The sequence below is a fragment of the Sturnira hondurensis genome, unplaced genomic scaffold, assembly GCF_014824575.4.
Source record: "Sturnira hondurensis isolate 20B ecotype Veracruz unplaced genomic scaffold, ASM1482457v3 Scaffold0006496, whole genome shotgun sequence".
Classification (NCBI taxonomy): Eukaryota; Metazoa; Chordata; class Mammalia; order Chiroptera; family Phyllostomidae; genus Sturnira; species Sturnira hondurensis.
This window is the reverse complement of record NW_028079127.1, coordinates 18403047-18427310: the sequence shown is the minus strand read 5'-3', so window position 1 is coordinate 18427310 and position 24264 is coordinate 18403047. Positions and strand designations below refer to the sequence as shown.

The 24264-nt window shown below is 61.9% G+C and overlaps 4 protein-coding genes across 12 annotated transcripts; 2 read left to right on the top strand and 2 right to left on the bottom strand.

Moving 5' to 3' along the window:
* Nucleotides 1-982: 982 nt before the first annotated feature.
* On the top strand, nt 983-2829 carry GPR62 (G protein-coupled receptor 62). The gene is made up of 2 exons (XM_037049579.1): nt 983-1040; nt 1120-2829. Exon 2 carries the CDS (start codon nt 1144-1146, stop codon nt 2233-2235), a length of 1092 nt encoding a protein of 363 aa, XP_036905474.1. The 5' UTR covers nt 983-1040; nt 1120-1143; the 3' UTR covers nt 2236-2829.
* Nucleotides 2830-2894: 65 nt separating this feature from the next.
* PCBP4 (poly(rC) binding protein 4) lies at nt 2895-12977 on the bottom strand. 3 transcript variants are annotated; one of them, XM_037049578.1, is made up of 13 exons: nt 12797-12977; nt 6393-6543; nt 6271-6294; nt 6144-6176; nt 5853-5969; nt 5534-5665; nt 5262-5390; nt 4973-5047; nt 4760-4804; nt 4620-4683; nt 4450-4502; nt 4189-4358; nt 2895-3572 (listed from the first exon to the last, which is right to left on the bottom strand). In XM_037049578.1, the coding sequence occupies exons 2-13, from the start codon at nt 6471-6473 to the stop codon at nt 3506-3508; spliced, it is 990 nt and encodes a 329-aa protein (XP_036905473.1). In that variant the 5' UTR covers nt 6474-6543; nt 12797-12977; the 3' UTR covers nt 2895-3505. The 3 variants fall into 3 exon arrangements, with proteins under 3 accessions (XP_036905473.1, XP_036905471.1, XP_036905472.1); XM_037049576.1 differs by having other exon boundaries at nt 2895-3769; nt 12797-12976; XM_037049577.1 differs by lacking the exon at nt 5262-5390 and having other exon boundaries at nt 2895-3769.
* ABHD14A (abhydrolase domain containing 14A) lies at nt 12462-23588 on the top strand. Of its 6 annotated transcripts, XM_037049580.1 has the most exons (6): nt 18946-18998; nt 20578-20677; nt 21204-21415; nt 21587-21702; nt 22815-23050; nt 23249-23588. In XM_037049580.1, the coding sequence occupies exons 2-6, from the start codon at nt 20579-20581 to the stop codon at nt 23429-23431; spliced, it is 846 nt and encodes a 281-aa protein (XP_036905475.1). In that variant the 5' UTR covers nt 18946-18998; nt 20578; the 3' UTR covers nt 23432-23588. The 6 variants fall into 6 exon arrangements, with proteins under 6 accessions (XP_036905481.1, XP_036905478.1, XP_036905477.1 ...); XM_037049586.1 differs by lacking the exons at nt 18946-18998; nt 20578-20677 and adding an exon at nt 12462-12564; XM_037049583.1 differs by lacking the exons at nt 18946-18998; nt 20578-20677 and adding an exon at nt 13077-13606.
* ABHD14B (abhydrolase domain containing 14B) lies at nt 13948-18885 on the bottom strand. 2 transcript variants are annotated; one of them, XM_037049588.1, is made up of 4 exons: nt 18327-18885; nt 17839-17913; nt 15327-15568; nt 13948-14975 (listed from the first exon to the last, which is right to left on the bottom strand). In XM_037049588.1, the coding sequence occupies exons 1-4, from the start codon at nt 18397-18399 to the stop codon at nt 14796-14798; spliced, it is 570 nt and encodes a 189-aa protein (XP_036905483.1). In that variant the 5' UTR covers nt 18400-18885; the 3' UTR covers nt 13948-14795. The 2 variants fall into 2 exon arrangements, with proteins under 2 accessions (XP_036905483.1, XP_036905482.1); XM_037049587.1 differs by adding an exon at nt 16732-16966 and having other exon boundaries at nt 17839-18391.
* Nucleotides 23589-24264: the final 676 nt, after the last annotated feature.

Sequence of the window (24264 nt, the reverse complement as noted above, 5' to 3'; positions counted from 1 at the left end):
GGAAGAGCCAGGAAGAAGAATGAAGCAGGAGAAAAGGATTGGCGAGGAGGTGGAATGATCCCAGAAGAGACCGATGGCCAACGAGGGCCTCTCTCCAGCAGAGACCTGAATCGGGTGAGGGGCGAGCCCTGCTCTGCACTGAGGCAGGGTGTCTGACAGCGAAAAGAGGACATGCAAAGGTCCTGGGGTGGAAACCCGTTTGAGGTGTGAGCAACCGGCAGGATGACTGCTACGGCTGCAAGCAGGGGAGACGAGGAGGAGGGTGTGCTCAGAGTGCTCAGGGGACCTGCTCTGACGACGGGAACCTCTTTCCTGGAGGGGTGAGTGCAAGGCCATGGCCCTGTCAATTTGTTGTTACAGGGATGTGCTTCGGCCACTGTGCAGGAGACACACTGCGGGGCATGCGTCAGTCAAGACCCTGTCAGCCAAGCTGACATTGCTCCAGGTGTTCCAGACCAGAGGACTTTGATACCCAAAAGGGACTGAGCTACAAAGTGGGGTGGCGAGGGAACCCGCAGACCAGCAGCAGCAGGAAGCTGCTCCTACTCTTAGGTTGAAGCAATAATGGAAGGAACCGAACCCCAAGGTTCAGGGGCCAGGGTCACACGCAGAACCACAAGGTGGGGGGCGGGGGCAGGCTGCCTGAAGGGGAGAGACGTGGTCCTCTGGAGACAGATGGAGAGCTCAGGTTTCTTCCACCTTCCACACACTAGGGTCCTGGCGCTAGACCCCCACCTGGGCCTGCTGTGGGGCCCTCCACAGGCACTTGCACAGGAGAAGCCTCAAGCCTCCAGCCTCCAGCCGGCAGCTGCTAGGACCCAGGGGGCTGGTGCCAGGCCCTGCCCCTCCCTTGCCTGCTGGCTCTGTGGCTGTAAAGGGCAACATCAGAGTGACAGCCAGTACCATCTCCAGCAGGGGCTGAGCTGCTGGTGCAGGGGGGAGAGCCACAGCCTCAGCCTTGCAGCCCTCCATGAGGCTGGCCAAGCCCCCAAGAGGATGGCGGCCTGGGCAGCAGAGCCAGAGCCCGGGCAGCCTGTGAGGTGAGGGGCCAGAGGAGCAAGGGACGGGTGGTGGGAATGGGGGATGGAGGGCTGTTTCATTTCGCTCTCCAAATCCCAGCACAGGGTGAAGCCTGAGCGCTAGATGGCCAACTCCACTGGGCTGAACGCCACAGAGGTCGCAGGCTCCATGGTGTTGATCTTGGCGGTTGTGGTGGAAGCAGCAGCACTGCTGGGCAACGGCGCGTTGCTGGTCGTGGTGCTGCGCACGCCAGGGCTGCGTGACGCGCTCTACCTGATGCACCTGTGCATCGTGGACCTGCTGGCAGCAGCCTCCATCATGCCGCTGGGCCTGCTGGCCGCACCTCCGCCCGGGCTGGGCCGCGAACGCCTGGGCCCCGTGCTCTGCGGCGCCTCCCGCTTCCTCTCGGCCGCGCTGCTGCCGGCCAGCACGCTCGGCGTGGCCGTGCTGGCGCTCGCGCGCTGCCGCTTCATTGTGCACCCGCTGCGGCCCAGTGTGCGGCCTGCGCCCTCCCTGGTGCTCACGGCCGTGTGGGCCACAGCGGCGCTGCTGGGCGCGCTCTCCCTGCTCGGGCCGCCGCCCGCAACGCCCCCGGCCCCGGCCCGCTGCTCGGTCCTGGCCGGAGGCCTCGGGCCCTTCCGGCCGCTCTGGGCGCTGCTAGCCTTCGCGCTGCCCGCCCTCCTGCTGCTCGCCGCCTACGGCAGCATCTTCCTCGTGGCCCGTCGCGCTGCCCTGCGGCCCCCGCCGCCCGCGCGCGGGGCCCGGCTGCGCTCGGACTCCCTGGACAGCCGCCTCTCCATCCTACCCGCCCTCCGGCCGCGTCTGCCTGGGGTCAAAGCAGCCCTGGCCCCGGCGCTGGCCGTGGGCCAATTCGCAGCCTGCTGGCTGCCCTATGGCTGTGCCTGCCTGGCTCCCGCTGCGCAGGCCGCGAAGGCCGAGGCGGCGGTCACCTGGGTAGCCTACTCGGCCTTCGCAGCTCACCCTTTCCTGTACGGCCTGCTGCAGCGCCCGGTGCGCCGGGCGCTGGGCCGCCTCGCCAGGCAAGCGGTGCCTCGGTGCCCACGGACTTGCACTCTGCGCACCTGGCACCCGCGGGCGCTCCTGCAGCACCTCAAGGAACCTCCAGAGGGCGCTGCCCTAGGCCGTTCAGAGGCACCAGAACAAGACCCGGGTTTGGCCAGGGGCGCGATCCTCAGCATGCCAAAGGCCACTTGAGATCTGTCTCATATACTGAGCTGGGACGGAGAAAGGGGGGTGGCATTTAAAAGAGGACCGTCCAGCCTGCTGCACAGGTGACGGCAGGTGCCCTGAGACTCTGGCTCAGGAAAAGCAGGAAGGGAGGCTGCAACCTGGTGAGGCCCAGAGGCTTCTGGGAGCTAGGAGTCCTGGGTTCTCCGCCCAACTCTGTGCGGCCTTGTGTGCATACCGGCCCTTCCCCAAGTCTCATTTTCCCCATCTGTGCGGAGCATCTCAAAGGGCTTCTCCAGCTTAGGTGGTCTGGACACTCATGGATGGTCCCCAGACCAAGGAAGGGGTGGAGGCAGGCAGGATCCCAAAGAGGGTCCTCAGGGCCCGGCCCAGCAGGGCGGGGCCAGGTTACAGCCACAGCAGGAGGAAGCAGTGGCGAATCACTTTCCGAAGGACCCCCCTGCACCAAGGAGAGACTGGACAAAGCTACTGGGTCTCCTCCGTCAACTTCTCTCATGCCCAGACAACCACGGGAGCAGTTTGGTGCTAGCGGCCTGAGGGTGGACGTGTCCCCCAGAGGGTCCTGAAGCCCAGAACTAGGGCTGGTGGGTTCACAGACGGGGGTCCTCTCGGGCCCACTGCACCCATTTGCCTTGGTTTTGCCAATACCCACAATGTTTTACTGCTTCCTGGTCTCAGAATATTTATTCAAAAACAGGGATTGAAAAAACTGTACAGAGTGTCTGCTGCTGAGAACTCAGCCCTGCCCCCTGGGACGCCCCCAGATGCCCAGCAGCGCCCCCTCTGGGTTGCCCTCAGCCAAGCCCAGTCAGTCCATTCCAGTAAAAGGGTGTCAGTGGAAACAGCAGGAATCTGAGGGGTGGTGGGGAGAGAAGCTTGGCCCCCAGCCGCGCCCAGCCCTCCTCCGTGACCCCCACAAGGGGGCAGTAGGCTGGGAAGCCCTAAGGGATGGGGAGTGCATGAGTGACCCCCAAAGCAGGGGGTACTAAGGATGCTCCCTGCATCTAAGCACAGAGCTAGACGGGGTAGAGCCCCCCTCCTGGCGCAGCCGCACCTCCCAGAACCTGGGCCAGAAACAGCCCCCACTCTGAGGGCAGGAGCTCCCACAGACCCGGGCCAGGCAGGGCATCCATGCTTCTGGGCATTAGTGGTGTTTTGGGACCCCAGGCTGGAGGCTCCTTGGCAGGGCGGGTGTGGAGGCAGCCCCTGCCGGCGGTCCTGCCTGCTCCCATGCCTGCGCCTCAGCCGGCCTCAGTAGGGCGAGAATTTCTGCCGCTCAGCTTTCTTGCTCCCATTGGCCGCCGCCATCTTGGCAGTGTAGGCCGCCAGGCCTGGCGGTGGCCCTGGGGAGGCAGGCGGTAGAGCCAAGAAGGGCACAGGCTTGAGGCCGATGAAGTTGGACAGGGAGATGGCGTAGGGAGCGCCCAGCAGGCCTGGGGGAGCCGTGGGCAGGGCCGTCAGGGGCGGCGAGAAGGGGGCAGACAGGTCTGCGGGGGCCGAGCCGGGTGTCCCCCCAGAGGTAGACTTGGCCGTTTCTAGACTGGAGAGAGGGATACGGGGGGTGAAGGGGAAGGTGGGGTGAGAAGAGACAATGAGGACAAAATCGGGGGTGAGATTAGATGAAAGACAGAAGAAGGGAATTGAGAAGAACTGGGACACGGGGTGGACATATTTGGGGAGCAGATGGGAACGGGGGAAGGGCAGGGAGGGAAGAGAGGACAGCGGGTACCGTCTGGGGCAGGGGGAGCAATGGGGAGGCCAAAGGCCCAGGACACAGAGCCAGGCCTGGGGGAAGAGGACAGAGGGCGTAGCTAGAGAAAAAGATGGGGCAACACGGAGGGGGGGAGGTAGAGCACAGCACCAGGCAGAGGTCAGCCTCCCCGCCCTGCTGTGTCTTTCTCAGGCACAGAAGCCCCATGCCCTGTGACCCATGACCCCCTACCCCCAGCCCTCACTCACCAGGCAGTGATGAGGTACTGAGCCAGGGCGATGGACACCGGCGAACCCGTGATGGTCACGTGCCGCTCGCCGGCGCCCTCTGCTTGGTTCCCAATCTTGATGTGAGCCCCCGACATCTGCCGTATCTCGCTGATCTTGCTGCCCTGGCGCCCGATCACGCAGCCAATCAGCTAGTGGGGGAAGGGGGGGGATTCAACCCTAGGCAAGGCCCAGACTCCCAGGGCCCCTACCCACCCTCAAACCACCCCATCCCCTGCTCACATCGTTGGGAACCAAGAACTCCTGCGAGCTGGTCTGTGCACCAGGATCCAGTCCTAGGGAGAAGAGGGGTTGGTCGTGGTTCTGGGCCTTTTCTGCCTCCCACGTCCACTCCAGGGGGCTGCCTGGCCCCTTGGGGCTTGCCCCGCCTCTTCCGGCAAGAGCGTGCTCACCTGGCACCATGCTCGGTGAGGCAAAGGGGACTGCGTGGCCTGAGAGCTGCTGGAGCTTAGTGACCTGAGCCGAAGAAGAGGGGTCAGAAGTCAGGGGAGGCTTGACTGGGGAAGGGGTGCCTTGGGCTGTGGCCACTCACCTCAGCTGGGGTCACAGCCCCATACTGACCCTGGACAGAGAAGCCCTGTAGGGACAAAGTGGATGAAGGGAGGTTACTGTGACAGGTTAGGGCAGTGCGGCCACAGTCGCTCCTCCCTGCTTCCCCCTGGACCCCCGAGGCCTCCTTCCACCCCCTCCACCATCTCGATCCCCCTTCTGCAATGATGCTCCCACCCCTCTGCTGTCCCCTCACCTGGTTGGCGGAGAGAAGGACAGTACCTAAGGACAGGCTTGGGTGATACGGGATAGTGGCTCCTTTGGGTGGGGACTGAAAGGCACAGACGGAGCAGCCCTGTCAGGACACCCCTGACCTCACAAGGACCCTCCCCAAGGCCCCAGGTGAAAGCATCTGCCGCCGGGGCTTTCTGTCCAGCCCTGCTTCCCTGCCCTGCCCCCACCAGGTGTCACCTGTGCAGGATTCAGGGCACGACAAGAGGGCCCGGGCCCAGCCCCCACCTGCTCCCCCCACCCCAGCACAGAACCTCCAGGATGACGGCGCAGATCTGGCGCACACACAGGATGATGGCATCGGGCACCCCGGACACAGTGACAGCACGCTCCGTGGAGTTGGGGAGCAGGTCCCCTGCCACCTGCACCTGGGCACCCGTCGTCTGCAAGCAGAGAAGAGGGGCCACTCTGGCTGCTCCCAGAGCCCAGAGAAGAGCTGCCCAGGCTCGGGGGCGGCCGGAAGCCCAGCTCCTCTCTCGCAGCTGCAGGGTGGGGCACCCTGGGGGTGGCTTCCCCTTCTCCTCACCTCTCGGATCTCCTTGATCTTGGTGCCAGCCTTCCCGATCAGCGAGCCACACTGGCTGGCAGGGATGACCAGGCGCAGGGTCACAGGAGGCCTGGAGACGGTCCCACCATTGGCAGGAGCAGAGCAGAGGTCCTGGGCAGGAAGACTGTGGGTTAGCCCCGGCTGCCCCAGCTGCCCCCCTGCCGGAAAGGGAAGCCCTCCCACAGTCTTGCACCAATTCGAGAAACCTGCCTGGGCTGGGCCTCCCCTCTCAGCACCAGCCCGAGTCCTGTTCCTCCCAGGGAACTGGCCTAGGCCTACACCCCAGCTGGTCACACACCTCATCCAGCTTGAAGGCGATCATGGAGACTGCATGGAAGACGGCCGCCGTAGACCCGGTGATGGTGGTGATGCGCTCTGGGCAGGAGCCCTCGGAGATGGTAATCCGGGCACTGCTCTGAGGGGACAGGACACGCGCCGGGCAGCGGGGCTCCTTCCTCACCAGCAACCTGTCTGCCCGCCCCACTCATAGGCTCCAGCAGCTGCAAACCGCCACCTTCTCAGGACACTCACGGGGCCTCCCCTCCCCTCCAAATCAGAATCCCTGGCTCCTCCCCAGCTCCTTCCTCACCTGCTCCCGGATGCGTTTTACGGTCTCTCCTTTCTGCAGGGGGGAAAACAGAAGGCTCTTGGTCCGAGCGGTGGGGGGCAGAGGCCTCGGGTTTAAGAGGACACACAGCACAGAACCCGGCACCTACCTTCCCGATGATGCTGCCCACCTCCTGCAAACAGGACAAGGGTGGAGTCAGGAGGCTGCCGACACCAGGCCTCCCCATCCTTCCTGCCTCCGCCCCCAAGTCCCAGCAGAGAAGCCCCTCACCTTCCCCTGCATCAACATCCGCAGCGTGAGGGTGACACTGAGCTCCGGCTCCTCCTCCAGCCCCGCATCTGAGCTGCTCATCCTGCCAGGCGGGGCTGTGGCCGAGGTGGCCTGGGAGTGCGTCCACGTGCACGCTGCGGCCTGGCTGGCTCTAGCAGGGGCGGCAGAGAGGGGCTCAGGTAGGAGCCCAGCCCTGTTTCGGGTCCCCTGCCCTTCCGTAGGGACCCCGGGGCGGGGCCAGCCAGGCTCCCAGAGAAGGGAGATGACACAGACCCTGAGTTGCACACGTCCTGCTGCCTGGGGCACTTGTTTGCAACTCACTAGCTGTGCAACCCTGGACAACTCCCTGAACCTCCCTGGGCCTGAGCCCCCAGCAGGAAGATAGGAAACCGAGCCCTATCCCCGAAGAGGTATGAGAAGTAAAATGAGCCCTGGCAGGTGTGGCTCAGTGGACTGAGCACCGGCCTGTAATCTGAAAGGTTGCTGGTTCGATTCCCAGTCAGGGCATATGCCTGGGTTGTGGGCCAGGTGCCCATTGCAGGGCGTGGAAGAGGCAATTGATCCATGTGTCTCTCACACACTGATGTTTCTCTCCCTCTCTCCCTCCCTTCCTCTTTCTCTAAAAGTAGGCAAATAAAATCCTTAAAAAAAAAAAAAAAGAAGTGGGGCCCTGGCTGGTGTGGCTCGGGGGATTGAGCGCAGGCCTGTGAACCACACGATCACGGTTCAATTCCCAGTCAGGGCACGTGCCTGGGTTGCAGGCCAGTTCCCAGCAGGGGATGCACGAGAAGCAACCATACATTGATATTTCTCTCCCTCTCTCCTTCCCTTCCCCTCTGAAGATAAATACATTTAAAAAATTTAAAAAAAAAAAGAAGTGGGTGGAATTTTTTTAAAAAGTCAAATGCACTGTGGACCTAAGTGGCAGGTACCCAGTCTCCACGAGCACCCTTCCCTCCCAAGCATCAGAGGGAAGAATGAGGAGGCCTCTGGGGGTCTGGAGAGGGAGAGCCTCCTTGCCGGCCTCTTGGAACACAGGACCCCTGGAGCTCGGACCCAGCACAGACATGGGGGGCCACGGGAGGTCTAGGAAGGACAGTTTAAGGGAAGGTAGCAAAGCTCTAGGAGGGGGTCTTGGGCCCCTGCCTTCCCCCAGCTTAGCAAAGGCTTGGGAGCGTAAGCTGGCAGCCCCACCTCAGAAGTGGTCCCTGTCCACTGGAGCTTGCTGCAGCGGAAGCCCCTCAGACAGCTCAGGGCAGGGCCCACTTGGTTCTAGAGAGCATGTGGGGGGCGTGGCCTGCCCAGTGGTTTTCCAAGCCCTCTCCTATGTGCTGAGGGGGCCAGTGTCCAGGACGGCCCCCTTCCCAGCCAACAGCACTTCCTACTGGCCCTTGATTTCCTCACCCATACAATGGAGGAACTGTGTGGTGAGGGATAAGAAAGGGACCTGGCGGGGCTGGGAATGGCAAGTCTAGTAACTGATGGAGAGAGGGGGAGCCGGAGACGAGCTTCCGGGATTAGCCTGGTCGCCAGCCCTCCCCACCCAAGCCCTTTTCAAGCCTGGACTTAATCCTGAACCTTAATCCTGCCTGGAAATCCCTCTCCTCCAATGGCTGTCTCCCGCCAAAGCTCAGCCTTGATGGTGGGGGGCTCACTGGGGGATGGGGACCCAAGGAGGAACACAGGGAGTGGGACCAACTGGAGCCAAGTCTGAGCCGGAACCAAATCCTCACCCTGCCTGGAAGGGCATGGGGCCAAGGAGGCATGGCCGGCCCACCTGTGGCCTCTGGGGGCCTTCCTCCTCGGCCCCTGCCCTGTCCTGACAGGAGGGTCAAGGGCACGGGGCTCTATCCAATACCCTCTTCAGAACCCTCCGGCCAGCCAGGGCTCGAGCATGGACTAGGAAGTGGGAGTGTCCCCACCTGGGTCTTCCTCAGCAAGCCTGAGCAAGCTACTGCATGGCATGAGGCTTGATTCTTCATCTGTATGCAGGGGTGACAACCCTGCCCCCCCCAAGTACCCAGTAGCTGTTGCTTCTCCAGGACCTGCTCCTCCCTCCATTCCAGTTTTGCCCGCAGACCCTCCAGAGGTCAGGGGCCGTGTTCCGTGGGCCCACTGGCAGGCCTGGAGCTGGCCACCCTGGCTGACACTCCCCCAGCACCTGCACCTCCCCCACCAAGAACTTGTGATGCCACTGTGGTTTCTGCCTCCCTGGACCGCCAAGCCCGGCGGCCCCTTAGCCAGGACCCAAGGCTGACGCCTTCCTGTGTCTCCAGACCTCAGGCCAGAGCCAGGCTGGAGAAGGTGCTCGAACGTACAGGTTAGCTGGGCAGACACATTCCCCAGACAGGAGGGGAACCCCATGCCCACAGGGGGTCTGTGCCCTGCCCAAGGTCACTGAGAGCTGGGGCCTGGTGGGACTCAGAGCGTCCTGCCTGCTGGTGTGGGGCTCGGGTACAGGTCCCATCTGCCTCCCCTTGTCTGTCCCTTCTTCTCTGAGTCCTCTTTTGGGGGGGCTCTTCAAAGGTGGAGAGCAGGCTTTAGTAGTCTCTGGGACCTCTGCCTGGCCAGCAGACATGGGTCGTGTTTAGAAAGGGCTGACAACTTGTCTGGAGCCATGGTCTTAAGCTGCAGAATGTTCTGGGCCTCAGGAACCCTTCAGGGTGGTAACCAGTGGGGGACCTGACCTCGCCCTCACGTCATTTCCACGTCACCTCTTGGGGTCCTAAGTCCCAGGAGAAACAGGTCAGAATGGCTGTGGTGTGGCCAGAACTGGGGCTCCTGCCCTGAAAAGATAAGGTCTGCAGTAGCACCCTACTGCCCCAAGCTTAGTGGGTGACCTTGGCCAGACCAGCACCTGACCTGGACCTGTTTACCCACCTGTGCTATGTGTGTGTGCACGCACGTGGAGCAGGGGCCAGGGGGGCGTTTCTGGTCTCTCTGTGTCCCTCCTGTTTGGAAGGACCCCTGAGACCTTTCCCACCTTTAGGAGAGACAAGGGGTCCCAAAACCGGTCGTCTGAATTATGCTCCTAGCAGCCCTTAGAACACGCAGCCCTGGTTAGGCATCCTCACCTGCCTTCTGCCCTCAGAGGGGCTCTAGGGAGCAACTGGCTGCCCAGCCTGGTGGGCCCTGGGTCCCTGCTGGGCCACCCACACGGTAGACCTGCCTCATGCCACAGTGACCTCCAGCTCACCTCTGGGGGTGCCCAGCCCCCTCTAGTCAGCAGGGCTCCCTGGCAGACCATACCCAACTTAGACCAGGCCTCTGGCCTCCAGTGTCCCCGCCTGCTCCCCAGGCCCCCTCCCCAGACTCGGTGCCCACTCCCTCTGTCCCTGGCGTCCTGCCACACAGGCTGGAGGGGGTGGAACAGCTGTGTAAGCGACGGGCGGCCGATGGTAGCCGCCCCTTCCTGCCCCTCCCCCCAGCTGTCCCTCTCTCATGACAGCTGCCCAATCAAAGGGCTGGGGGCTTAGCCAGCTCCCCCGACATGCGGGGATCAAGTGTCCACCGAGGCTTTGTTCTGGAGCAAGAACAATCCGGGGGAGGGGAGGGCTCCTGGGACAGTGGCGGGGTGGCGGGGGGGACTGGCCCACCCCTCGGGGGATTCCCTGGGCTCTGCTGGCCAGAGAACAGCGTCTGGACCATCCAGGGCTCACCAACCGACCTGGGCTAGGGGAGAGAGGAGGCCGGTCTCCCGTTCGTCCTTCCCTTCACATCCCCCAGTACCCCCTCAGCCCCTCCGGCCGCTAACCCAGCAACCTCCTACACCTACTCCAAAGGCAGCCGTGCTGGCCACACCCAGTGATGCTGGGGAATGCTGGGGACCAGGCGGGGCAGGGCGTGGCAGGGGCTGGACCTGGGGCCTGGGGGCACTGAGGGGTTCTGCCTCCCGGGCCTTGGCCTTCTCCTGCTCACCACCCCCGATTAGCCAGGCCTCTACGAGAACTGCCTCAGCACCCTGGGACCGAGTGCCCAGCCTCTCAGCCTTCTGGCCTCCTGGGAGGCCCACCCATAGCACTGCCAGGGAGAGTGGGCGGGAGGGGTCTACAGGGGAGCAGTCTGGGGTCCACCAGCTCCAGCCCCTGGGTCTTGTACGCTCAGTGCTGGGCAGGGGAGGGGAGCGCCGACAACCTAGCTGGTGCCTGAAATGCCACAGGCTCCTCCGAACATCCTCCGGCAACCACCCCTGCCCCCCGGGAATGAGCCTGCGCAGCCAAGGGAGAGCCAGGCAGGCCCAGGCCCAGACTGAGCTCCAGGAGGAAGGACAGTTTCGGGGTACACCCATCCACTGGGACCCGTACCCTCACTGTCTCACCCAAATTGAGAAAGGTCTCTAAGCTTCCATCCCTCAGACTGGGTCACACTGCTGCTCAACAGCCATCCTTGGCTCCCCAGTGCCCAAGGAATAAAGGTTAATCTCCATAGACAAACTCTTAAGGACCTTCGCCATCTGGCCCCCCAACAGCCACTCGCCTGATCGCCACCTCATTGCCCCAGCCCCCCACACCAGGCTGCAGAACACGCCTAGCACCGCCAGGCCCCCAGGCCTCTGCCCAGGCAATCCCAGCTTGAAGTGCCCATCCTCCCCGCTCTGTCAAAATCCTTCTCAAATGCCGCCTCCCCCGTGAAGCCCTTCCCAACCTTCTAAGTCAGATTCAATCACCCAGGACTCTGGGCCCCCCAAAGACATGTCTACAACTCGAGAGAGCCCCAAATGGGCATTTCTGAGCCTGTCTTTCCGCAATGCAGAGTGCTCCCGGAGGGCAGGGGCCAGACCCAGGCTCAGTGTGTGGGAGAGGGCTCCCGGGGCCTGGAGCATCAGGGGCTAGAGATGGCACTGAGGGTCTCAGAGGAGCAGTTGCGGGGGGGCGGGCAGTGCGGAGACCCAGGGCTTAGGGGCCCATTCCTCAGCAACCCCAGCTCCCATTCTTGCCGTCTCTGGAGTCCAGGGGCTCCCCGGGCATGTCAATGAGGTGGGCTTTGAGAACTGTGCTTTGAGAACTCTGGGTGGGCTTCCCCATGAGGAATGGGGGTTTCGCCTGTCCCAGCTGGAAGGGCCTCACCAGAGAGGAACCTGAGGCCCAGACAAGAAAGGGCTTATTTGTAAGGCTATGTGACAGGCGATTGGCAGAGCTGGGGAGACCCAAGGGTCCCCCTGTGTACCTGAGACCTCTTTCCCCAAGAGGTCTGCGCCATCGAGAAGGGGTGATGGAGGCTGGAGCGGGGCAGTGATGAGAGTAGGAAGGGTGGAGAGAGCCAGTCTGGGGACACAGGGCGGGGCAAAGCCAGCCTGCCTGTGGCCTGGGCCTGCCAGGGTGTGTGGGCTGCCTGCTCCCAGCCCCCCACCCTGAGCACGCAAGAAGAACAATCCCCTTGTGTTTGGGCAGCCTGAGCCTGCATGCTGATGAAGCCGAGGAGGTGGGGGCTGGGAGGGGGCGCCTGGAGGTTGAGAGGGTGCTAGGGCCTGGAGGGGCTAGGGGACCTTGAGACAGAAAATGGGTAGGAACCCAGGTGCTGGCCCTGAGGCAACAAGAATGATCCCAAGTGACGGGGGGCACCCCCGAGTTGAGGTTTAAGCTTCTGGGGAGTCCAGGGCTTTGAAAAGTGCTTTGTGGGGGAAGGAGGGCCCGAGGACACGAGCGCTGTTGGTCCAGCACGAAGGTGCTCCTCCTGGGCTGGGTGGGGCCCAGCAGCCCATATTCTGGGAGGAGGGAATGCAACCGGCCCTGGGCGCATCCCTGGAAGACCACTCCCCAGGTGCTGGGGCCGGGCGGGGCACCGGGTGCCACAGGTCTCAAGATGGCCGGCCTGGGATGGGGGAGTGAGGAGGCAGCACCTCCCTCCTCTGACCAGGCAGGCCCCAGGGCCTGGCTGAAGTGAGTAGCCAAAGCCCCCGCCCCGCCCCCCCAGGACTCCAACTAAGAAGCCAGGTCAGAGCTGAGGGGCTGAAGAGCCACGGGCACCAGGGCCCATGTGAGCCTCCCCCGGTCATCCCCACACAGCCCTGGGAGGTGTGTGTGGGGCCCCACCAAAGACTGCAGAGAATGGGAAGGGGTGCGGGCTGAGCCAGAACTGCAGGGGAGCCGCAGATGGGGACCGCGAGGGAGCAGAGCCCCAACCCAGGGCGGGAGATCCACGGCAGAGCAGGTCCGAAGGCCAGAAACAGCAGGTGGGATGAGGGCCTCGAATCTGGGGTCTCTGGTATTGGGGGCTCCTCTGGCAGGCCGGCGCCCCCCACCCGTGCAGGCCTGGGCCCGTGTGGGACAGAGACCGTGTTCCTCGCAGTCTCCCAGGCCCCCAGACCGAGGACCCGGGCCTGTGGACTTGGGCACCGACTCCCCGCCCCCGGCCGAACCCCCAAACTTCACGGTCCGCGGTGCCCCGCCCGGCGCGCGCCCTACCTCGCTGGGGCTGTCCTGCGGCGGCGGTGGCGCGGCGGCTGGGCCGCTCAGTCCCACATTGTCCCCGGGAGAGGCGGCCGCTCACAACTGCGAGTGACATCAGCTGCGAACAATGAGGGGTTTGACAGGCGCGGAGCCCGGCCGGCCCGGAGCCCGGCTCCGCGCCCCCCCACCCCCACCCCCCGGCCCGCCCGGCCCGGCCCCTCCCCGCCCCCTCCCCGGATCCGATTACAGCGCGGCGGGCCCGCCCCAGTCGCCCCAGTGCCGCAGCCACCCGCCCCGCCCCGCGCGCGCGCCGGTGCGCCTCGGCGCGGCGGCCGCGTCCGAGAGGGCTGGGCGGCCCTTGGCCCCTGGGAGTCGGGGGCGAGGGGAGGTTGGGCCTGAAGCGCGGTCCTCCGACGCCGCCCACTCTGCGCCCGCTCCCGAGTCCCTTCTTCGGTCTGGGCCGCTCGCCCGGCGCCTCTGCCGAGCCCCCTGCACCCCCATCCCGGCCTCCGCCCCGCCGCCAGCCCCCAGGCTGTCCGGCTCCCGCTCGGGTCGTGGGAAATCGGCTCCCACCCTCTGCTGGCTCAAGTTCCTGGCTTTCCTGCTCCGCGCCATCTACCCCTGCGCCCCTCGGCCATCCACGGCTTCAGCGAGGCTCGGCCCTCGTCTACCCAGGACAGGTTTCCGGATCAGCCGGAGGAGGGGCCTGAGAACGGTGTGAGCCGGGCACCCCGCCCAGGGCTCCCTCAAAGCCACCCCCAGAATTCTTTTGGGAGCTAGGGTCGCAAGGGAGGCCGCGCGGCTGAGTACTCCGGTGGGGAATAGGTAAGAGTAGGTGGAGGCTTCGTAATTCAAAGGCCCTTCCTCCCCCCACAGCACCCTGTGCCGCTGCCCCCGCCCCGAGCAAGTCTTCCTCCCCCTCTCCTCTGTAATCCGCTCAGTCTGGTCCCACTGACCTCCACCTCCCCCCACAGCCGAGTCTCTTGGCACCTGGATGCGTGGGGGTGGGGAGGGGAATCCAATCTCCCTTCCCCTCCATCTGGCCTAGTGGACAAAGGGCAGGGGGACCATCTGGTCCAGCCGGGGTGGGGGAGGGGCCGTGGTGGCGGTCCCAGGGGGGAGGGGAGGGGCGGGGCGACGCTCTGGAGACAGCAAGAGCCTGGGGGTCTAATTGCATGACTTTATTTCGCCGACCTCCACTTTCCTCCGCACCTCCCCCAGCGTCGAAGCAGGAAAGAGGCTTGGCTGTGAAGACCCAGGCCTGATAACCTGGGGAAGGGTGGAGCACCCAGATGAGGGGGAACGCAGGAAAATCTGAAGGTCAAAGGGGTGGTCCTCTCCTTTGGGGGACATTTCTGATCTGGAGTCAGCTGCGACCTGTAGGTGAGTGGAGCTCAGGGCAGGCCTCACCCTAAACTCGGCAGAAGGTCTCCTGCAGGGACCGGTCCCTGGGGTCCCCACTTTCCCAGACATTGGGGTGCTGCATGGTTGGGAGGGCACGCGTGCCTGTGCAAGTGCTTGTATGGAAACACACGCACGCACAGGTGTCAGTGCATGCAATGCAGAGCTGCACCTGAGTCTGCGTGTCAGGTGCATGTACCTGTGTGGTTGGGTCATATTTGGGAACATGTGTGTGCATGCATGTGGGCATGTACGTATCTGTGGCCTGAGAGGCCAGGTAGGGGCTGTGAGTCCTGTGGGGCAGCCGCGGAGGAGGTGGGAGGGGTGGACTGGGCAGAGCAGCAGAAGGAGAGCAAAGCAGGAGAGCCTAGGAGAAGTTCATCTAAACAGGTTATCCGCCACCAGGTCCCGTCCCTTGATTCCTGAATTTTTTCTCTTGATTTCACCTCCTCAATGTGTCACTGCAAGAGAAAGAGGAAAAGGCAGACAGACCCCGAAAGACAAGCACCGAGAGAGACAGACACACATACACACACACCTGTTGGGTGTGCAGGGAGGGAGGGAGGGAGCCCCCAACAGGCAAGCAGCCCACCCTCGACCACAGGGCTGGGCCTCATGCCAGCCCCTGCAGGAAACCCAGCAGCCCTGTATGCCATTCCTCTGGATTGTCAAGGTAACAAGGGTGCCCTGCCCCCTCCATGACCAACACCCGGTGGTTGGGCAGCTGCTTCAGGTGCTCAAAGCTGGTCTGACCCATGGGGTCCTGGTCTCCATAGACAATAAGAGCTGAGGTCTGGAGAAGGGAAAGGGAGGTGAAGTCAACAGGGGTCTGCCCCACCAGCTCCAGCCTCCCCATCACTCAGCCTCTCTGGGGTCGCCCCAAATGAGGGGGAGAGACAAGCTGGCTCAGTGGGGTGGGGGCCACTCCCAAGGGACAGAGATGTAGATTGGTCTGTCCCAGCACACAGTTACGTGCATGGCTTGGCGCGGTCATTGGCCCAGGTAATCAAAAGAGTGGAGGGTGGTGATTCAACTCCTCCCAGAAGCCACCCATTGGCGACCCCACCCCCAGATAAGGAAAAGCCCCAAGAGGGACTTGCCCTCGCTCCTGGCAGGGGCGTCTCAGCCTCCCACACAGGGGTACCTGCACACTGGCATAGTCAGCGGTGCTGATTTTCTCAGTGCAGATGGGGGCCACTGGTACATAGCCCCGAAGCTGGGAGCCAGGGGCCGTGAGGAAGGGTAGGGAGTACATGCCACTCAGCGACGGGCTGATTACAACTGGGGAGCCCAGGTCCAAGGCGTCTACCACAGCTGCCAGGAAGCTGCTGGGGACCAGCTCCCCGATAGTGGCAGGGGCTGCTGCTTCCTTGGAGCGCCCCAGACCTGCAGGGATTTAGGTGTGGGAGAGACAAGACAAGGGCCATGAGTAGGAAAACAAGATAGAGAGGGTCCCTTCCTCCAGGAAGCCCTCCTAGGTCATATCCCTGCTGTGACAGAGCACCTGAAGCATGAGCCACTTCCCTCGGGTCTGTGCCTGTCTCCCCCTGCAGCACAGAGTGCCAGGAAGAAGCAGGCTCTGAAGCCCAGCACAGCTAAACCCAAGTCCCAATTTTCCGTTTACTATCTATGTGACCTTGGGAAAGTCCCCTTGGCCCTTTCCTCTGCTCAGTTTCCCCATCTGTTAAAGGGAGAAAAAGAAGTATCTGCCATTCAAGACTGTTGTGAAAATTAACTGCTCAGGGGCACCTGTCCCAGGGATGGCAGTGGGAGTGTCTTGACAGCAGTGGCTGAGGGGCTGGCTCTGCACAGGCACCTCCCCTCCAATTAGCGAATCCCCACCTTCCCTGGGAAGATTAGCTCAAGACTTTAGCCTTGAAGCTCAGCCGGTCTGGGCTTCAGAGGCTAAAGCTCCCTGGGGACCCAAGGCCCACACTTGGGCACTGAAACTGTACCAGCCTCAGCCGAAGCGGAGAGGAGAGCAGGTCTGCCACAGTCCCTGCCACACTTGGCACCAGGGGCTAGGGCCAGCGCATCCAGGTTATGGCTGACAATCTGGGGCTGCCTCTGCCTCACCTGACCCTGTTTAGGGCTTTCTACCTGGGATCATGGCTAGTGGCTTAGCCACCCACCAGGCCCTGCCCTGCTCCCAAAGCTGCCAGGATATTCAGCCTCACTCTTCAGGGTTTCCAACAGAACCTATGGTTATGGCTCTGTCAAAATACTTCATTTCCAACTGGCTGAGCAGCCATTTTTGTGTGTCAGGCACTGACCACACAATCCCCGTGATGCGCCATACACTGGAGAGCCAGCCCCGGGCGGGAGTGCAGCCATCTCCCATTACAGGGGAGGAAACCCAAGCTTGGAGACACTGCCCCGGGCAACGGCTGGACTAGAGATCTGGGTCAGCGGCTTCCGGGTCAAGACTAGACAAGCTGGAGGGTCCTTGCAGTGCACGCTGTGGCCCAACCACACAGACCCCTGCCCCAAGCACTGGGCCCCCAAGGAGGTCCCCGCCACCCCTGTTCAAATGCCTGCCCAGAAAGTACCTGGCAGGTCAATGGCCACAGCCCGGTAGCCAGCCTCGGCCAGCTTGAGCAGCGTGCCCAGATTCTGCCAGGTCTCAGAGGAGAAGCGGATCCCGTGCAGCAGCAGCACGGAGAAGCGGGCGGGCTGCCCGCCGCCCGGCCGGGCCTCCCGGAAGAAGAGGCTCTGGCCCTGCACCTGGAAGGTACCTTCGTGCCGCTCCACGCTTGCCATGCTGCCGCTGTGCCGGGGCAGCGCCTGCGGTGCGAGGCCAGGTGATGAGCCACAGGACAACGGCCCAGGTGGAGCAGCAAGGGGAGGGCGGGCTGCGGAGCAGCAAGGAGGCCTCCCAGAGGCTCCCAGACCTCCAGGAACATGCTTTGGGGCGAGGGACACAAAGGTGTGCTGCTCACTTAATTGTGCAGCCTTGGGCCTCAGTTTCCTCATCTGAGATACAGGACGTTAAAGCCTACATCAGGAATGAACAACTTTAACAAAAAGGAATTAGCAGCGAGGGTGTAGCAAGAACTCGATACAGGAGGCTCCCGTTACGATTATCGTTCTCATTAGACCTCCTTTTCTGCAAATGGGGAGAACACAGTAGTACTTCACTCCTAGGTGGTTGATAGCATTAAATGAGGCCACGGGTGTAAAACACTCCAGGCCGGCCTAGCACTTAGTACCAAGCATGGTAGCTGCTCAAACAACATTAAATAGCTGATTATTTTGCCCGTCAACCCCTTGCTCTTAAAAGGCACTGTTTCGGGTTCTAGTTTAAGCACCGCTGGCAGGAGGAGCTCAGGGTTGGAGTAAAACACCCACTTTCTGGAAGCGGAAATCGGAGCGCTCAACCGGGAAAGGCTTTGGAGTTCCCGCCCGCAAGGGACGCGGGGTGCTCAGCGCGCTGACGCCGCGACCGGGAGGCGCGGCAACAGGCGCCGCCAAGGCTCGCTCTGTCCCCTCCGAGGACCCCGGTGCTGGCTCGCAGGGTCTGGTAGGGCTCACGCGTCAGGGGTGGGGGCAGACCCAAGGGAGGGGGTCTGGCGAGCCGAGTGAGAAGAGGAGAAACTAGGGATAGGTGAGGGTTCTAACTGGAGAGGGGGAGAGGGTCGGGGGCACAGGGCAGATACCTGAGGAGCTGCGAGGGTTCGCGCAGACTAAAGGCAGGCGAGTCCTGGAGGCGAATGGGGCGCGGGGTGGGGAGACTGGGAGGCGGGGAAGGAAGGATAAGGCCAGGCCGTGCTCTGGGGCGACCTCTTTTGGCCATAATCGGCTGCAAGACCCGGTTTTCTCCCAGGAGCCTCAGTTTCCCCAAGCCCGTCAGCCCCACGTGCCCCAACCACCGGACTGAGTGCTTTCCCAAGACCCTCAGCGACCTGCCCCACGAGTACAAGGCGCGGCTTGAGGAGGAGGGTTCCTGTGGAGTCTCGTCCCTGCTGCGCCCTCCTGTCCCCCTCCCCCATCCGCAGGCTGGACTACCAAGATCCAGAGCTGTGCGCCAGGCATGCAGTTGAGGCCCCCACAGGTTTGAGGGCAAGGTTCTGCCAGTGCCCAGCCAGGTATTGGCATCTGCCAATGCCCTTATCCTCGCCTGTAGAACGGATGTGAGGTCGCCTACCAAACGGGGTGCCAATAAAGGAGAGCCGTGCGGCTCCTGCACGCTCCGCGCAGACTGTGCCAGGCCAGGCCATCACGTGGCCCCTGAGCCTGGGGATAGAGCAGACTTCGGTCACAAGTTACCCGACAGGATAGGTGTCAAAGAGATGCCAAAGGAGCTCGGGGGCCACCCTGGGCCCTGACCGAGTGTGTGTGTGTATTTGTCAGGTCAGGGAAGTTCTCGGGCCGAGCTGCACGACGATACTATCTGTATATCACACAGCGAAGCCTCCCCGCCAGACACAGGCTTGGTGGGTCCCTAAGCCCTAAGACAACCCTTATTCGTAACCCCACTTTACAGACGAGAGACTGAACGAAGGTGGAGACGCTGGGTGGGGAGAGCTGGGTGGCTCTCCCCTGGAGGTTAGGCCTAAAACAATTTCAAAAATCTTGACTTGGGGGGTCCAGGACTGCGGGCTTTGGGGAGACACCTCCAGCTCCCACTCCAACAGGGCCACTAGGCTCAAGGCCTGCGACTGGGAACTGCGCAAGCGCGCGGCGGTGGCCGCGCTCTCCGCCGCCTAGGGCCGGCCGGAGCCCGCAGAGAGGCAGCGCCATGGTCGCTGGGCTGTTTGGCTGCTGGGTCCGCGTGGGCGGGGCCCGCCCCGCTGGCCGGGTTATCTCAGTCCGCCCGGTGAGTGTCCCTGGGGAGGAGGCCAGCAGGGTGCCCGGGGACCGGCCATCCTTGCTCCGCCCCTTGCCCCGGCGCCCTGGGCAGAGTCCTGCGGGAGGGGCAGGCGCTGGGGCAGCGAGTGTGGGTGTGTCCGTGTGCTGTGCACGCGCGCGTCTGCGTTTGTTATTGGGGGTCTGGGCGACAGTGTTTTTGTATGCCATGTGTTGGAGGGTGTCGGTCTGTCCTCCCGCTTGTTCTGTGTATATTTTTGTGTGTATGTGATTTTGAGGGTGTGTACTAGCCGCGCGCCTACGTGTGTATTTCTGAGGATCTGTGTGCATCTGCGTCTGCCTGCACGTGTGTTTTTGTGTGCGTGGGTAGTTTTAGGATTGCTGTGTGTGACGGTGTGCTTGAAATGTGAGGGTCTGCACGTGATTTTGAAACCATGTGTGTCTGTCTGCCTGCCTTCCTGATGCTTGACTGTGGGCATGATTTTGAGGGCGTGTATTTCAAGGGATCCATTTCGCACAGGCCAGCGCCAAAGAGGATGCTAAGTATAGGGAATAGCTTGTGCAAAAGAAAAGCGGGTGAGGACAAAACTCGATGTTTGTGTGCACGCGTCGACAATGACACACGCGTGCACAGAGACCTAAGCTGGAACCTCTCCACCCTCAGCCCCAGCCCCAGCCCCTAGCTAGACCAGGTTGCCTGCTACTGGCAAGGTAAGGTTGTCTAGTGATGCGGCCTCTTGGGTTGCCAAGGCAACAGCCGAATTCCCGCCCCTCCCTACCGGAAGAGGTGTCTGAGGGGCCTAGTCCTTACTACCGGGAGGGGCCAGCGCCCAAGCCCCCTCTACTGGGAACTTAAGCCAACCGCGAAGAAGGCCTCATCCCAAGACTGTTTTGATCGGAAAGAAGGGAGAAGCACCTTCCTTTGGCTCAGCTCCTGGGTCACCACCTGCGGGGGGGAACCCTGGGGTGGGAATTTGGGAAATATCCCGAAAGGTGGGTGGGGTTGGAGTCTGGTCCCCAGTTCTAGCTGGGGCTGATGCCCAGGTGGCACTCAATAAAGATGTGTTTACTGGAATCTGGGAGCAAGCAGGGGTGCTCCTCCTAGGCCAAAAAAATGATGACAGGCCAGCCCCAGGTCAAGTCCACTGTTTTGGGGAAATCTCACCGCAGGGTGGGGAGGGGGGTGGAGGGTGGAGGGGCAGCCTCGGGGTTATCCCCCTTGTTTTACTGACAAGTTGAAGACTCGTGGCCAGGAAGTGGCAGAGCAAAGTCTCAAAGCCCTGGCTCACCCCTGTCTGGGTCCTGGTCCTGAGGTCTGTACCCTGGGCTGGCAAAGGACCTGGACTGGAGGAGTCCATGGAGCAGGTCACTTGATGGGGTGGGGGGTGGCATTCATCTCTTGAGGCTTCAGGCTGCCCCTTCCTGTTCTGTGTGCCATTCTCCTGCCTGCCCCCCCCACCTGCGTGCCCCCCACTTCTCCTCCTCCACAGATGCTCCATGTGCCCTCCTCCTATTATCAGCTGGGCTGGAGAATCAAAAGTTCCCATCAATGGTAAAACACACTCTGATTTGCGCATTATTGTGTATAGTATGATAAAAAGAACCATTTCCAAACATGCTCTCACCAGGGCGTCTCTTTACACTGAGCCTTCCACCTCTGGCGACCCTCCCCACTGTTCCACCAGCAAGGTCTGGTTCATCCATTGCCTCCCAGCCCCACTCTTTTCTCCTTGGCAAACTGGGTGTGTGTGACCCAGTGGTTAGGAGCCCAGCCCTGGGTTCAAATCCCTGCTCCCCGCTGGCTAGCACTCTGCACTTTGAGCAGGAGTCTGCCTCTCTGAGCCTCGGTCCCCTCAAGTGTAACAGACCTGTAATCATACCTGTTCCCCCATGGTCCTGTGTGGAGTCAGGCCCTAGCCATCTGAAGACTCAATGAATGGAAGTGGTCTTGGCCAGCACAATAATAGTTGCAGTTGCTGGGTGTGCTGGGTGCCCGGGGGGTATCTCAGATGCTCCTCACAGAGTGGGGTACCTGAACTGTTGCCCTGGTGTGTGGAGTATTTGTGTGTGAACCTTCAGGCCCTTGTCTGGAGCAGGGCAAAGGGTCAAGGCCAAGCTTTTCCTCTTCTGGGGCCTTCTGAGTGGGGTTTGGGGATGGGGCCCCAGGGCCTTGTGGAGCCTCCACCCCAGCCCCTTCTCCCTCTCCTCCCTCCAGACTGTGGTGCAGACCTCCATGAGCCGGCCCCAGACAGCCCTGCTGGGCCTGGGCCTGCTGCTCATGCTGCTGCTGTACGTGGGGCTGCCGGGCCCCCCAGAGCAGACCTCCTGGCTCTGGGGTGACCCCAATGTCACCATCCTGGCTGGTCTCACTCCTGGCAACTCCCCGATCTTTTACCGCGAGGTGCTCCCACTCCACCGGGCACGCAGGTGGGTGCTGACCTCAGGGTCCAGTGGAAGGCCCAGGCCCAAGGGAGTGCCTGTGTGGGACCCCGGCTCAAGTTGGGGTTCCCAGGGCCTGGGAGGGCAGTGAGAGAAGCCTGGAAAGCAAGCAGGCCACCTCCAGACCTGCAGGACCCACCCCGCCTTGTGTGCCCCCAGGGCGGAGGTGGTGCTGCTCCACGGAAAAGCCTTTAACTCCCACACGTGGGAGCAGCTGGGCACGCTGCAGCTGCTGGCGCAGAGGGGCTACCGGGCTGTGGCCCTTGACCTCCCAGGTGAGAGCCCCCACCCCTGGGGAGGCAGGGTGCAGCAAGTCCAAGGGGGGCAGCTTTCCAGAGGGGGATTTAGTGGGGCAGGAAGGCCCCAAGATGTGGCCAGGGGGCATCCGGAGCCCAGAGTCTGGACGAGCAGTGGCAGGTCGCAGCATAGGGTGGCTATACGAAAGGTCTGTGTCTTTATTTTCACCTTGTAAATCTGTGTGAACTGTTGCATGTCGTGGAGCAAAACCTGCCTGGCCTCCCCGGGTTGCATGGGGAGAGCTCACCATCTTTTTTATGAAAAAAGGAGCATTTGGGTTTTTTAGCTGTCTAATGATTTATGTTATCGCTCTCGCCGTTAAAAAAATCAAACTAGAGCGATACCCTCAGTGACTTGAGCCACACTTTGCTCCCCCTCTCACCCCAGCAGTCCCGGGGAGCCAGAGCCTCTGTGGACACGTTTGTGTACTTAGCGGTACAGAGAACATGCAGGAGGGCATGATGGGGGCTGTGAACATGAGTGGTGCCCTGCCTGCTTCGTGGGTCCACCTGCAGCTCAGGCCCCTCCCCTGTACCATGTCTGTGGATCATGCCAGACGCTGTGGCCCTCCTGTCTTCAGTGCATGCCCTTGGAGGGACAGACGGCTTCTGTCTGGCCATCCCTCTGCCGGAGGATATGGAGGTTGACTTGGAGTCCGGGGGGTCAGTTGAAGCTTGAGGACGGAAGCCAAAACATCTTGGGATGTGCTCCTTGGAGCCTGTGGGCAATCACTTCTGCAGGGCAGCTGCCAAGGACAATTGACGGGTTAAAGGACACTCATCTTTCACATTCTGACAATTATTACCTTACTCTCCAAAACCTCTCTGTGGATTTGCCCTCCCGTCAGCCGTGTGTGGAAGTGCCCATTCCCCCACATCTCCCCCAACTCTGCATGTTATCGGTCTTTTTTAGTTTTGCCAACATGAAGAATGAAAGGTGTTTTTCTGGCAGGCCCTATTACATCACACAAAAAATTCAGAGTAGCATGTGCCATGATCCACTGCTCCCCACCCCGTTCCCCCACGGCGGTGGGCAGAAGTCCTGAGTTCCTTTCCAGCTCCCCTCAGCGGGTGCCTCCTGCTGCTCCCAGGTTTTGGGAACTCAGCACCTTCAAAGGAGGCCAGCACAGAGGAGGGGCGGGCGGAGCTGCTGGAGCGCGCGCTGCGGGACCTGGAGGTGCAGAATGCCGTGCTGGTGAGCCCCTCGCTGAGCGGCCGCTATGCCCTGCCCTTCCTGATGCGAGACCACCGTCAGCTGCACGGATTCGTGCCCATCGCACCTGCCTCCACGCAGAACTACACCCAGGAACAATTCTGGGCTGTGAAGGTACTGGGAGGAGGGTCTCCAAAGGTCCTGGCTCCCTGTCATATGGAGTAAAGGACTCAGGCCCCACTTGGAGGACACATGGCCCCATCCCTGATCTGGATGGAAAAGATGGGTGTTTGGGGGAGATTCCCTAAGGAGACAGCTTGAGGGCCGGTCTCCCCAGGCTGCAGGCTCACAGCCCCTCGCATTGCCCTGCAGACTCCGACTCTCATCCTGTATGGGGAACTGGACCGAGTCCTGGCCCGGGAGTCACTGCGGCAGCTTCGCCACCTGCCCAACCACTCTGTTGTGAAGCTGCACGATGCAGGCCATGCCTGCTACCTCCACAAGCCAAAAGACTTCCACCTTGTCCTCCTTGCCTTCCTGGACCACCTGGCTTGAGCTCACCCACTTAGCTTGGAGGATCTAGACCAGTCCCTCACCAGGGAGGCAGCCCCTGGGACCGGAGGGCCCAGGCCAGACAGAGGGCCAGACCCAGGCAGGACCTCTCATTTCATCCCACAGGTACAATAAATAAAAGTGAGTTTGTCGTGCCCAAGGAATGACAGATCTTGTTTGCTGGTGCTGCTGTGGCTGGGGCAGGGCGGGGGGCGGGGGAGTGGGAGGCAAATGTGGGCCTCCAGGTGGGGAGCTGGGGGAAGGCTCCAGCAGCCAGGGAAGGCCACAAACATGGGCTACTTCCTAGCTGCCCTCCCCACTCTGTGACTCAGTTTTTTCATCTGTGAAATGATCAAGATAGTGAAAGCAGAAAAATCGGCATTCGTGCTGCCTGTCACTACCAGAACACATAAGCAGAGACAGGGATCGAATCTTTACAGTCACTTTATTCAGATGCCATGACCTGAGAAGACAGCAGGTTATGTACACTCAAAAACCATCTTTCAGGAACGAGCTTCTCATAAGAAGAAAGAGGTTTGGGGAAAAAGGTTAATGGGATAAGAGTTGCAGTCCAGCAGCGATTTTCCTAGGACTTCTTTATCTGCTGATCAACAATTCCCTCCTGAATTGCTTGGAGTCCCTCCAGTTTCTGTAATACAGCTTTCCACGTGCATTAATCACTTAAGCCTGTCAACTAGAGCTAAGGCCAAAATCTTTAACTCTGAGTTCCCCCATCAACAGTAACACCTAGCTGAGAAGGTGACTTTAGGACCGGATGAGTCAGTGTGGGGAGCTCACGGCCACACAGTGCCGGAGGAGGGGTGGTATTCCTCCTG